This window comes from Hipposideros armiger, unplaced genomic scaffold, assembly GCF_001890085.2.
Source record: "Hipposideros armiger isolate ML-2016 unplaced genomic scaffold, ASM189008v1 scaffold_92, whole genome shotgun sequence".
Classification (NCBI taxonomy): Eukaryota; Metazoa; Chordata; class Mammalia; order Chiroptera; family Hipposideridae; genus Hipposideros; species Hipposideros armiger.
Window position 1 is genome coordinate 4,350,348 of NW_017731442.1, and position 13,835 is coordinate 4,364,182.

The window sequence follows — 13,835 nt, forward strand, 5'->3', positions numbered from 1 at the left end:
TAAGGGAAACTAAAAACATTTTTTAAATGCCGACACAGAAACATTCCTTCTTATATTTTCTATTCTGGCATGTACAGGGATAGGGAGGCTGTGTGGTCTTCTGGTTAGAGCAAAGGACTGGGAGCCAGGACGATCCTGGGTTCCAATGCGGGGCTAACCACTGACTTACTGTGTGACCTTGGGCAAGTCACTTGACCTTGTGCCTCAGTCAACCATCTGGAAAATTGGTTAAAAAGCAGGACCTCGCTGACAACCAGATGCTGCATCTGAACTGAGCTTTCCTGGGTAAATAAATTACAAAAACAATTTACAGCGTTTTTAATCCCTCTTTATAATTTAATATAATATTTTGGGATAAACCAAAGTTCTTTAAGGCATGGTAATATTTGGTTGTAAGGTTTCAATAATTGCTAAAAATTTTAATAGTAAAACTGTAGCCCAAAGCTTAGGCCCACATTTGTATTTTAATTTCTTTTGTGAGACAAGACTAATAAGGCTTAACCCCTAAAGCCTGTGGTATGTGTATGTACATATGTTTTAGTATATGTTGTACTTTTTAGAGGTTTTTTTTTTTTCTTTTTTTGGTTAATTTGTTTTTATTTTTATGTTTAGGCACCGACTTTTTCGTGAACATTGTGTTTGTGTACAAGGAAACTATATAAAGGACTTAAATATCCTTGGAAGAGATCTTTCAAAAACTATAATAATTGACAACTCACCACAAGCCTTTGCATATCAGGTAGGAAGAGGGGAAGAAAAACACAATAAGGAAAAATGCTGCCAAACACAAGACGATGGGAGAACAGAATTTTCACTGGTGTAATTTCCATTTAGTGTCACCTTTAGAATTAGAAATGCCAAAGTGGTATATTCCTTGTGGAAAAGATTCTTTTAAATGAATTACAGCATAAGTAAAGGAAAATCTGAGTAGTAAGTCTAAAATAAGAAGGGACCATAAGATAGATATACATCATTTAATAGCATTCTTATCAGTTGTTAAATCAGTAATTTAATTGTAAACATGTAAGAATTACAAATAGCTTAACCATGTTCTTCTGGCCTGTTTGATTTCACATTCTTCACTATTTTCTTAGACTGTTTTGTCAATATATTTGTACCCTTTGTCAAACATTCTTGGAAATATAACTTTTGACTAGCGATCCTTGCAAGATACATTCTTACATTATGAACATGTTCATGTGATATGTCTGGGGTTTCCTTCACAATAAATTGGTGCAGAATGGGGATGATGGAAATTGGGTTGGATATAGATGAAATTAGGTTTGCCCTTAACTTCTGTGTTTCAGAATGTCCATGATAAAAAAAGGAGGTGGGGGGATTGCATATACTATTGAAATATGTTCAATTTAGGGCACTACTTTTAATTACTTGTTTGCACTTTGAAATATGTTAAGGATTTCTTCTTGGTTCCTAGATCAAATCATTTCAGTGCCCTCCATCTCAAACACAATGTTCTGTGTAAATGTTTAGAGAAAGATATTTTATCCTAGATATTATTTACTATAAAAAATACAATTTGCATATTCTTGTTTTTAGACTCTTCAGTGAAATAGCATTGAGTCAATTTGTTATGTTCCTACTATGTTTCAGAGTGTCCTGCTATTTGTTGAGAATACAAGAATGAATGGGACAGTCCCTTGTGTAAAAGTATATGCTTCTGATAGCAGTCCCTGTTGCCAATCTATTGACGATACCCCTTCATTCACAATGCCTAGCATTGACTAATAGTAACTATTTTTTGAATGAATAAAGGAATCTTTTTATGTTAATGCAAAACTTGTTTTAATGGATCTTTTTGTTGTTTAGTTTTATATACACTAAGAAGAAATTATGTTGAAAACCCAATTAGGCTTCGATTTCTTTTTTAAGCTTTTCCAAAGTAGGCAAAATGTAGGCAAAAAAAAAAAAGGATTTAATTACTTATTTATCATTTTAGCTATCTAATGGAATCCCTATAGAAAGCTGGTTTATGGATAAAAATGACAATGAACTCCTAAAATTGATTCCATTTCTGGAGAAGCTTGTAGAACTGGTAAGTATATCTTATCTTTTTCTCTTTTTATTGCCTCATCTTTATTGAAGTAAATCTTTTAAATTGCTTTACTTTATGTATACTGACTTTTTAAAGTCAACATAGTGGGAGATTAGGGCAAATATTGAAAAGGATTACAAGCATTTTCAAATCTTACAAATTATATTAAAATACTTATCAGAATTTAAACATTTAGACTGAATGTTTTTATTTCACTGGGCTTCATTTTGCTTTCATAGTTCAGGTCTAGAATTACTGCTTATGCTACTGAAACTTTATTCTGGGAATTGTTTTCCTATATCAATGGATTAATTTTAAAACTAATGTATAAAGTAGAATTGAGTGGCTTAACACTAGCTTTTGGTTTGGCCTCTTATTAATTGTTCTTACAAAATTAAAACTTTAATGATAATTTTTCTTAACTCTAAATTTAATTCAAATTAACTGCTTCTGTGTAGCACATTTATGTTTGGCAAACAAAATAATTAAGTTGTAAAATAAACAAGTGATGCATTTTTCTGCAAAGTAATTGTTCATAATGGTCTGAGGATCATATCTTTGAAATCACGTGGCTTTTAAAATGTCTTTTTCTCCACACAGAATGAAGATGTACGACCTCACATCAGAGACAGATTTCGCTTGCATGATTTGCTGCCCCCAGATTAAGTACAGACTTGTCAAACCACTGAAGGGGGAGAGAATGCAGGACCCTTTTGGACTAAGACAAAACATTGCCATTACTGTTGAAATTTTGCATTTTTGTACCCCGTCTTGCTTTTCTTATCTTTGGTGCCCAATAATAATCAAGGGTTACAGAAAGAGACTTTATCTCAGATTGAATACATACAGTAGGTAGGCTAAAACAGAAGAGTCTTTAGAACTAGTGCAACTTCAGTGAAAATTTTTTATGTACAGGACATCTGCAGTTTATAAAGAATTCTGTTTCTGCCACCAGCAGTTTGACCTGTAGTCACAGGATTTTATGATAATAACAGAGATGAAAATGGACTTTTATTTTCTCTCTGTTTGGTGCTCTAAGTGGGTTTGTAGCCACTTTTCTGTTACTTTAAGATTCTCATTTCAACAGGAATGGCCAGTAAAAGTTGTTTTATTTTTCCTGTTAAGGTTTATAACCTTTTTACATTTTTGACCTGTATTAGATTAGAATTTCATTATGCATTCCTTTTAGTTGAGGCGCTTCATAGTTTTCTGGAAATAGTCAATTTTTAGTTTTTTATTATACATTTGAATGGCCGTTTTCCTGCTTTGTCTGCCTGCATATTGTATATTTGTTTAAAAATATTCTCTACTTTTAGTCCATGTAAGTTGCATTTAGAAAGACATGCATTTATATTTTGTTTCTGTAATATTCTACTGTAGGTGAAATCTTTTCAAAAATCAAGAGACTGGGTAGATAAGAATATATGAATGACTAATATTCAAAAGATTTAAACCATTGTGATGGCATGTGTTCCCAAATGGTAATATCTAGCAATGGCACACAGATTTAATGGATAAAGGTATACCTCAGACTTCACTGTGCTCACCAATCTTTGAGGAGAATGAGTTTAGTCACCTGTTGGGCTTGATTTGGTTACTGCTGCCTTTGGTTTCCTCTGGGAGTGAAGTATTCAGCACAGTGACTCAGTATTTTTAGTTATTTTGCATGGGCTGGTAGTACCTCTGTTATGCTCTCAGTTACAATCAATTTAAAGCTCTGTGTAACAGTCTTGGTACCTTACAGTAGCTATGCATAATCTGTGGCACAGTAAACTCCCAAGCCACCAATGCAGTTAATATGCTCTCATAGTGGTTTTCTATGCTATATGAAAATAGTCTTCAAGCCTTGGTTCTCTAATGCAGCTACCACAAGAGGTTGATATTTTTATAGTGGTGTGTAATCTCCTTTTCGGGAGGCTTTTTATGGAAGGTAGAATTTGTAAAAGTTAGTATGCTTTGCCTCTCGACTGCATTAACATGCCACAGGCTCAGACTGTTTTTGTGTAAAGGATGTCAAAGAACGGCACTTTTTCTAAAGAGAAGTTTGATATTTTGTATGCTTGTTAAGAAAGTACAGTATTGGAAATTAAAGGTGGACAACTGATAATTGAGGAGTATGTCACTTAATTTTTTATGTATATTACCTGTTTACTTGTACAACTTATTGTACAAATTACATGCAGCTTCATTTTCAAATGAATCCTTAAAATAAGGAAATCTTTTTAGGAAAACATTTAATTTTTGTATTTTTGATTTTAAAGGCATGAGTTATGTCAATTTTCAGTGTATTAATGAAGATTTTAACTTTTCATCAGGTTGAGTGTTTTCTTACTATATTATCTGTTGTATATGTAGTTAGCATATTGTGTCACTGAACTGTTTAAAAATCTAGCATGTAGAGCAAGCCTGTTTTGTGGAAAATCCTTATTCATTAAAAAAAATAATCATGGCAGGTTTTCTGCAAAAAAAAAAAAAAAAGCAGAAGCATTTGCAATTCAGAATACTGGTTTTTTTTGTTTTGTTTTAATTTAAAGAAAGGTATTTTGCTTGCAGGAAAAAATACTACAGATTCATTTTAATGAGAATCTTCGAAATGTATTTATCTTTAGGGCATCTGGGCATCTTTATGCTGTTTGTCTTCTGTCTTTCTTGAAATAAAATGTACATACGTTACCTTTACATATGCTCTTGCTCAAAATTGTGAACCTAGTTACACTTCTCCTTGCTCCCTTTTTATGCTCAGACAGCAAAACCCAAAACCTATACAAGATCTAAACTTTCAGCATGCATTGTAATTGCTGAAAGCTTTTCTGATTAAGTAAAAAGAGTCTTAAAGGGCTTTCCCATAACTTAAAGGGAAATGTAAACACCTGTACCATTGTGCCTGTGGGCACTTTAAATAAACACCAACTTTTAATCATCTTTCATTTAGTTGTAAAGCTGTTTTCAGTCCCATGCTAGGGAGAATTCCCTAAAGTCAACTGACAAATGAATCAAGCATAACAAAATTCTGTAAAGAAGTAAACTAAGGGAAATTTTGTATGGCCTGAGAAAATTTCTTGAGAACAATTTAATATATTTTTCTTCATTACTTGACTTGAGTCATTTTAAATTTAATACAAAATTTAAAATAATTTATAAAAAGACAACTATCCAGTTTTCTTCCACCTTAATATAATGTTTTATCTTCTCATTAGCCCTTCTTTCTCTGTAGATGTTATCTTAGACACTTCCATTTAGTTAAGCGGAGGTGTGTATTTTATGAACTGAGATGTGCCCAGCCCCTTCAGATCACGCAGGAAACATGAACTCTTAAAAACTGACTGTAGTAAATGCAGGAGAGATGGATACCTGATAAGACACAGCAAAAGTGACCTGTATACACATTACAACTCTGAAGTACATCATTGTGATATTTCCAGTGATAAGTGTCTGACTTTTAAGACATTCTTTTAAATATTTGTATTGTTAGAATGTTTTAATCAGTTGTGTTTTTTAATTACATGTAATATATGTAGCCCTAATCAGATTTATATCACCAAATTTCTCCTTGGGTCTTAAAAGAATTGATAACAATTTGAAACTAGAAATTGTTTTATATTGGCTAGTATGTATATTTATTTACCCGATGGCTTTATCTTGTTTCCCAAAATTTGGGGGGAATTTGTTGAAAGCATTGTAACTTCTATAAATGGCTATTTTCTTATAACTGTCAGTGAAAATGTATGTACATTTTTTTAAAATATTTTTCTGGTTTGTTTGTTTTTTGTTTTTTAGGGTTAAACACAGAATGGTTTTTTAAAAAGTTCTCTTTGGCCAATGACTTTTTCAGCTAGATATTACTTTCATTCAGCCTTCTAAAGTTCGTTTTTCATTGTTTTGTTCAGTCAACTTACCTGTAAAACAGAAACTTCCATCTCATCAATGAAGAAAGCATTTCATTATTCCTACAAATCTTTACAGCGAGCACAGAATTCTTCATAAGGACCAGATCTCTTCCACGTCTTGTGTCAATCACATAAAGCTGTAACATAAAGGACACTGAAGCCTTCATTTAATTGTACTAACAAGATGGTGTTATATAACACATCATTAGCTAGTTAAGGTTTTCTGACCTGATTTCCTTGTCTTCCTAGGTATTTATTTGTTATCTCTTTTAATCTTGTGTATCTAAAATTAACTTAGTTAATAGTTACCCACTGAATAACTATGCCAAGCAACTAGGAAAGAATGTTTATTTTATTTCCCCTTATAGGGGAAGAGTGGACTGGGAACAAAAATGTATGGGCCATAAGGCCTTAGGTTGTCATTCATTCACTTTCTTATTCCTCTCATGACCTATATTTGAGTATAGTATTTTTTCAGTGCTGATGTGCTTGATTATGCCATTACTTTTCATGTCTTCCCGAGTTGAAAGCCTGCTAGGAACCTGTATAAAATACATTTTAAATGTTCAGAAATAAGAACCACAAAATTCAGTATCTTATATTTAAATGCTACTTAAATTATTGGAATCCAAGTCTCACTCACTAGGATACATTTTTATAAAATGTTTCTCTGTATCTTGAAATGACTTGCCCAAAGGCAAGAGTTCTAGGGGATATAATGTGCTTTGAGAAATTTTTAAAAGGGGGATAAGAGAGCAACAAGTTTATACTTAGTTACTTTATGGTTTTGATATTAGTATTTTAAAATAGTGGTTCCCAAACCTGGCTGTTCCTTACAATTACTCTGAGCTTTTCAAATACAGATTTCTGAGGCCTAGCCCCTGCTAAATTCTCTCATTGGGTGTAGAGTAGGACCTGAAAGTCTGTGTTTTTTAAAAGCGCTCTCCAAGTGATTCTAATAGCCAAGTTTAGGAAATCACTATTTTAAATGTGACAGTGGTTAGAGAGTAGGCAACAAAATAAAAGTTTACTAGACATCTCTTTGTGGTAGAGTTTTCTTTTTTTAAACTGGGACCAGATTTTACAGAACTTATTCAAGATACATGGAGGAATAATAAAGAAGATTGAGGCTACTGCTCATTATCTTTCTTTCATACTTTTAAGAGTTTGCATTTCTAGCACTTGGAATAGTTGATTATATACACAGCTGAAGGACATATCCCTGAATGAGACCATTATATATATTAACTGTAAAATATTTCACTATTTTTTTATTTTATAAATCTTTGTAGAAATAAGCAATGAAATACTACTTTCATCTTTTGAAATGGGATTTTTCAAGGCAGTGTCCTTTTGGCGTTAAGGTAGGGGGGAGTTAATATTCTCTCTGCCTTTTTCCATGTGAATCAATATGAAGTCATGGACATTTAAAAATCTCAATTTAATTTCTACATATTTACTATGCAGTATAGCCATGAACAAGTAATGTAGATTTAGTTTTCTCATCTTCAAATGCCCTGATCATCCTACCTCACAGGGTTGTTGTGAGGATAAATAAAATTTTTATGGAAGCGCTTTTCTTTGATGATATTTTATCAGCCATTAGAAACAATGTAATACCTAACATATAGTACTCTTTGTTTACAAGTACACAATTTTTTACATTACTGTCCCTTTAGATGATCTTCAGACAGACCTGTAAGAAACAGAGTGGGTTACAGATAAGGAAATAGGCTCAGAGAGGACTAGAACCCAAGACCTCACAGCTATTCTGGGAGACTTGAATTCAAGTATCACTACAACATGCTATTTCCCAAGGCCTTGGCATTCTTATAGAAGCATGTTTGTATAAAAATACAAAGCTTTCTCAAGTTCATAAATCAATTTAGCCAACAAAGTGTTCTTATAAAGGAATATACCATATTTCCCCATGTATAAGACGCACCTTAATTTTGGGGCCCGAAATTTGAAAAAAATATTAAAGTTATTGAAAAGTTTTTTGTTTTTGTTTTTTTAAAGATTTTTATTGGAGAATTGGGGGATAGGAACAGACAAGTTGCTGTCATTTTGTTCTTCAGTCTAGTCGTGGAAGACGTTGCTTCACTGGCCCAAGTTGGCACCATCATTGTGCTCTTCCCAGGTGAGGCAGATCAGTCGCCGGCTTCTGGACGGCCACTCAGTGTGGCTGCTGGCCGCTCACGCAGGCTGCTGGCTACATGCAGTAGCCCATGGCAACCCACTGCCACAGGGGCTGCNCGTCGACTCACAGGCAGACCAGCTCCAGGTTGAGCTGTTGTTCAGCATCTTAGCTGTGGAGGGCAGTGTCACTGGCCCTCATATGTGGGGTCCAAACCGGGGCCCTCTGGCGTCCCAAGCCAGTTCTTAACCATTGCGCCACTCGGCCGGCCCTGAACTCAAGTTTTATTCTTCATAAAATTCATGCAACTCCTCATCACTTGCGGGAAATGCAAGTTTAAAAAATCTACAACCACTGTATAAGACGCACCCAGTTTTTAGACCCCAAGTTTCTTTAAAAAGGGTGTGTCTTATACACGGGGAAATACGTAATAACCCAGGTTATAAGCCTGTGGTACAAACTAGGTGCTAGGGTTTAACCATCCAACTTTTTAAAACAAGAAACCCCAACTTCCAAGTATGCCTCTCTGTTACAGATTAGGAAATGTGTCTAGAAAAATGTCTTCCCAAAATCACAGGTGGGATTAGAATATAGGTCTCTTACTCAAATGGAATGATTTTAGGAGGAATGACATTCTTGATTTCCATTTAAAATGTTTTAAATGGAAAACATTTAAAACCTGGATATAGAGGGGTTAGTTTTAAAAAGCAGAGATAAGATGGCAAAAAAACATTATGGGGAGCTAAATTGAGAAATTAATAATGTAATGATGAACCAATTAATTACAAAATAACACTGGTCTTACCCCCAATCTGTGATGACATTTTTCTCCAGCTTTATTGAGTAAAATTGACATAACATTGTGTAAGTCTAAGGTATACAATGTGATGATTTGATGTAGATATATTGTGAAATGTTTACCACAGTAAGCTTAAACACATTCTTCACCTCGTGTAATTACCATTTTTTGTTATGGTGAGAACATTTTATATCTCTAATAGCAACTTTCAAGTATACAATACAGAATTCGGGGGGGGGTTTAGATTTTGTTTTTTAATTGGGGAATTGCGGGAGGGGAACAGACAAGTTGCTGTCCTTTTGTTCTTCAGTCTAGTTGTGGAGGACGCCGCTTCACTGGCCCATGTTGGTATTATCATTGCGCTCTTCCCGGGTAAGGCAGTCGCTCACCGGCCATTGGATGGCGGCTCACAGCAGCTCACGAAAGCTCACGCCCGCTACCAGCCAGCCCCACTGCAGCCCACGCCGTTGCTGGCGACTTACGGCAGCCCAGCTCCAGGTCGAGCTGTTGTTCACCATCTGAGCTGTAGAGGGTGCAGCGTCACTGGTCCTCATATGGGATCTGAACCAGGGCCCTGCTGCTCAGAGCTGGCGTCCCAAGCCAGCTCCTAACCAACGTGCCACTCGGTTGTCCCCAATACAGAATTGTTAACTGCTGTACATTAGACCCCCAGAACATTAAATCCTTATACAACTGAAAGTCATATATATATATATATATTTTTTTAATTGAACTGTTTTTCCAGGAACCATCAGCTCCAAGTCCAGTAGTTGTTTTAATCTATTGGAGGGCACAGCTCAGTGGCCCATGTGAGAATTGAACTGGCAACCTTGGTGGTATGAGCACTGTGCTCTAACCAACTGAGCTAACTGGTCGCCCCACTGAAAGTCTTTAACATTTCACCATCTCATCATTTCCCCCACCCCTCAGCCCCTGGCTGTGATGAGACTAAAACTTCTTTTCCTTAAGCTCCAAAGGAGTTTTAATTCAGACAGGTTTGGGAGTCACTGCAGTAGGCCTTTAAAAATGACTGGGTTTCAGACAAACAGTTGACTAGAGAGTATGGTTAAAGGGAGCATAAAGTTGAGTCAACAGACCTGAATTCAAGGCCTTAACTCATCTTACAAGACAAAGCAGCTGAGCCTGTTCATCTGTAAAAAGGGTGAAGCAAGACGTACCTTTCAGAATTACAAAGCTGCAACGTCTGTAAAGCAATATACAAATAGTTATCAGAATGGAAGTGAAGCAACTAGTTCTCTTGAGTGTATGTGAAAGACAGAGTTTTGGGAGATGTCTGAAGCTAGAAGGGGGCAGGAATGGGCAGTAGAATAAGTATTACCACAGATGTTAGGGAGAGTTCAAGAAAGACATGAGCAGTAGGGTGCATTCAGATTAAGACGAAGGGATAATGGAGGCCCCCTATGACTTTTAACATGTTTTGATGAAAATATGCTGCGTGTTAAGGAATAAATGGGTGAAGAAATTGAAGAGGATTGAATGGCTTGAGAAGTCCAGTAAATAATGTAGCAAGCTCGTGATTTGCCAAGTTAGAAGTCTTAGTAAAGGATGAACCAAATGATCTAGAGCTTTAGTGGCTACCATATAATGAGCTTTAATATATTTGATGCATGACAATATTTGTTGAAGGTAGCTGTAAAGTAGCCTTCCTAATGACAGTAAAAGTCATTTTATAACACTGCCTTACTATGTGCTTGACACTGCACATAGCAGAAGAAAGCAAACCTGACACTGCCCTCAAGCTTACAGTCTAGCAGTGGAGACAGTAATGGGAAAGGAATCATGAAAGAAAAGTGGCTTTGAGGGAGCTAACACAATCTAGAAGTCAGGCTTGTGTTGGCTGAAGTATTGTTTAATATGAGATCTGTAGACTTGAAAGAATGTATAGCCAGGTTGGTTTGGGGGGCAAGAGGTAAAATCAAGCGAGTAAATGACCATATTTATCTTAGAAAGGCCCACTTTGGAAGCTGCATAGGCAAGAATAAAGAGTTGGCGCATGGGAGACCAGTTAGAAGAGTTCTATAGAAGTTGACCTAATTCTCCACACAATGTATTTCTCCAAGACAATAAATGGTTAACGCACTGGGTGCTAGAATCAAAGTGGACAATCTGAGGTCAGGAGATTGGTAAAGTCCTAAGGAGACCACAGCTTGTCTGGTTTACTGACAGGAATAGGAAGGTACGTTAGGATTTTATGACACTATAAAAGTAAGTATGGAAGAATAGGAGTTGAATGACGACAGATACTATCATTTCATTTAAGATTCTTGGGCAGGTTTTTGGGGGGTATGGGGTGGTTTAAAATAGAAAAAGTCATTGAATTATATAGTTGTTTACATCAAGTCATAAACCACATCTTATTATATATGTAATGACTGATTTTGGTATGAGTTTTAACCTGGTTCTATTTGCAATTAAAACCTCTTCGGCCTTATTTCATCTTTATGAGATTTTGAGTCTGGTGCTTAAGGCACTTACACTTAAAAAGGAGCCATGAGCAGCTCTGCTTCATTTTTACTGTCATTTACTATCCTATGGCTTTAATGATGAAGTTCTTGAAGACAGAGGCTTTAATGTTAATGATGAAATTCTTGAAGGCAGAGGCTTTAATGTTAATTTGTCAACACTGATCAATTACTCTGCTCATCTGTAAAATAGGAATACTGTTAATGTGCGATTATAGGGATCCCCTAGAAACTAACATGTAAATCACAGGTTAGTTTTAAGGACTAAAAGTCCCCAGCACATAGATCTAGACAATTGTTTCCCTGCTTCCTCATTTCAAAAAGCAGCATGCACACTACTGTGAATAAATTCTCAATTTCTGTTCAAAAATGTATCCGTGCTGCATACACATAGCACATGCATTTTTCCACAGCACCTCCAACCCCTACATCCCATGTTTAATTGCATGTGGTTTTTTTAATACCTTCAAGTTAACATCCTGAGAACCTAGAATAGTACTTGGTACAGGGTAGGCACTCAGTAATTATTTGTTGAGTAAATAAGTGAATATGCTCACATTTCAAAGTCTGAACTATTTATAAGTCCAGAAAATTGATTCATTCACTGCAACCCAGAATTGATGAGACAGTGGAAGTGGTTCACATTAAACTCATAAGACACTAATTTTTAAGCCACATTTCAATTTCATTTACTGTCAGCAATTTTCCTCCTTATGAAACTAAATCACAATCTACCCGCTTGGTAAGGGTAGAAACAGATGTGAAGTCAATGGAATAATTTCATGTCTACTAGATATCTGCTGAAAGTCTGTAGGTTAGTTTGCCCTTTTCTTTGGAGACTGTCAAAATCTTGTTCTTTGGCCTTGCTTTCCCTGTATTTCACCTTTCTGTTAACATTTTTTGTTTGTTTTAAGATAACACAATACAGATGACTACATGACCACTTCGGAAATACAGTCTTGCTTTCCTGAGACTTCACCTTGGGGTGGTTGGTTGGATCTGGCATCCTCTTAGCTACTTATTTACTATTTCCTAGTTCAGGTTATTGCTACAATGCTTACAAATAATATATATATTACTTTTTTTTTAAAGTATCTTTCTTTTGGACTCAGCTGTATTTTCCTTTTGGGACCGTCATGAAGAGAAACAATGGCCTGATGGGTAGGTTTTTCTTGGAATCCAGTTCTGCATAGAAATTTACTCATGCAGTCATTCAATAGTTAAGTGCCTACTATGTGTCAAATGCAGACAAGTATAGCACAGCTTAAGATCCCAAGATTTGTGGTCTTCCCTCCAGAGTGCTGTCATCAGCCACCAACTCCCAGTCCCTGAGCGTCTCGTTCCAAATTCTAAAGCCCTGGGAAAGAGAATCTTTCTATTATCATTGCATTAACAATTTGCCTCAAAACTTAAGAGGCTTAGAATATCATATCTCTCACGGATCTGTGGTTTGACCGGGCAACTCTTGCTTGGGGTCTTCTGTGGTGACATTGAAATGGTAGCTGGGGATGAAATCATCTGAAGGTTCAACTAGGCTGGATGTCCAAGATGGCTTCTTCACTCCCATGTCTGGCATCTCTGCTGGGATATCTGAAACAGCCAGAGTTGGCCGAGTATTTCTCTTCCTAAACAGCTTTTCCATGTTAGCTTGAAACAACACATGGTGGTCATAGGGTAGTAAAGACTTCTTAAATGTCAGCTGGCTTCCACCCGAGTGAGCTTTCCAAAAGGCACAGGTGGGAGGTGGAAGGCTTTTATGGCTAACACTGAGTGTCACTTCTGCCCTATTCTACTGGTCAAAAATGAATCATAGGGCTAGCCCAGGACTCAAGGGAAGGAGACCACATAAGGGCCTGAATACTCTTCATTGAAGGGCCATCTCTGGAGACTAGCTACCAGAGAATTTGAGGATTCCACTGGGTTATTATATCCCGCATAAGGGCAGATCCAGATTTCATATCATTTGGTGCATATATAATTTGGAGGGCTTTCTTAAAAAATGGAGGAGCCCATGCAATGAGAGGCCCTGAAGCTAGAGTTTCATTAACTTCAGTTAATCTGCCTCTGATCCGAATCCCAACTCAGCTGTGGTAAAGGAGCAAATGTGGCTTTGGGGGGTCCACCTACACTTGTGTTCTAGAACAATTTCCAGACAAGGAGGAATCATTGTGAGCTTTCCCCACCCCTCCAGAAGTGTCCTGTGTTCAGTTCAATGTAATCTGATCATTTGTATGTCTGGAACCCAGGTCTCCTGACTTCCAACAGGGAATTTTCAAATATACCATGTTTCACAGCATTTTAAAATTTATTTGTATTTTTTACCTCAAAATGGTACAAATTTCTTTTTTTTAATCTTACTATCCTTTCTATACCTTTTTCTCTGGCTGCTCCTTAAATGTTGATGTCCTTCAAGATTTCTTCTAATTCTATCCATCTTCAGATGGCCTCTTTCACATGCTTCCATCCCCCACCATAA

General features: G+C 36.2%; 1 protein-coding gene across 1 annotated transcript in view; it reads left to right on the plus strand.

Annotated features, from left to right (window-relative positions):
* CTDSPL2 (CTD small phosphatase like 2) overlaps nt 1–6,138 on the plus strand; it is a 92,750-nt gene extending 86,612 nt beyond the window's left edge. Inside the window, exons 9-11 of the mRNA XM_019644871.1 lie at nt 613–739; nt 1,958–2,053; nt 2,654–6,138. Of these exons, the coding sequence (XP_019500416.1) occupies nt 613–739; nt 1,958–2,053; nt 2,654–2,719 (289 nt within the window). The 3' untranslated portion in view covers nt 2,720–6,138. The remainder of the gene's footprint in view (nt 1–612; nt 740–1,957; nt 2,054–2,653) is intronic.
* Nucleotides 6,139–13,835: the final 7,697 nt, after the last annotated feature.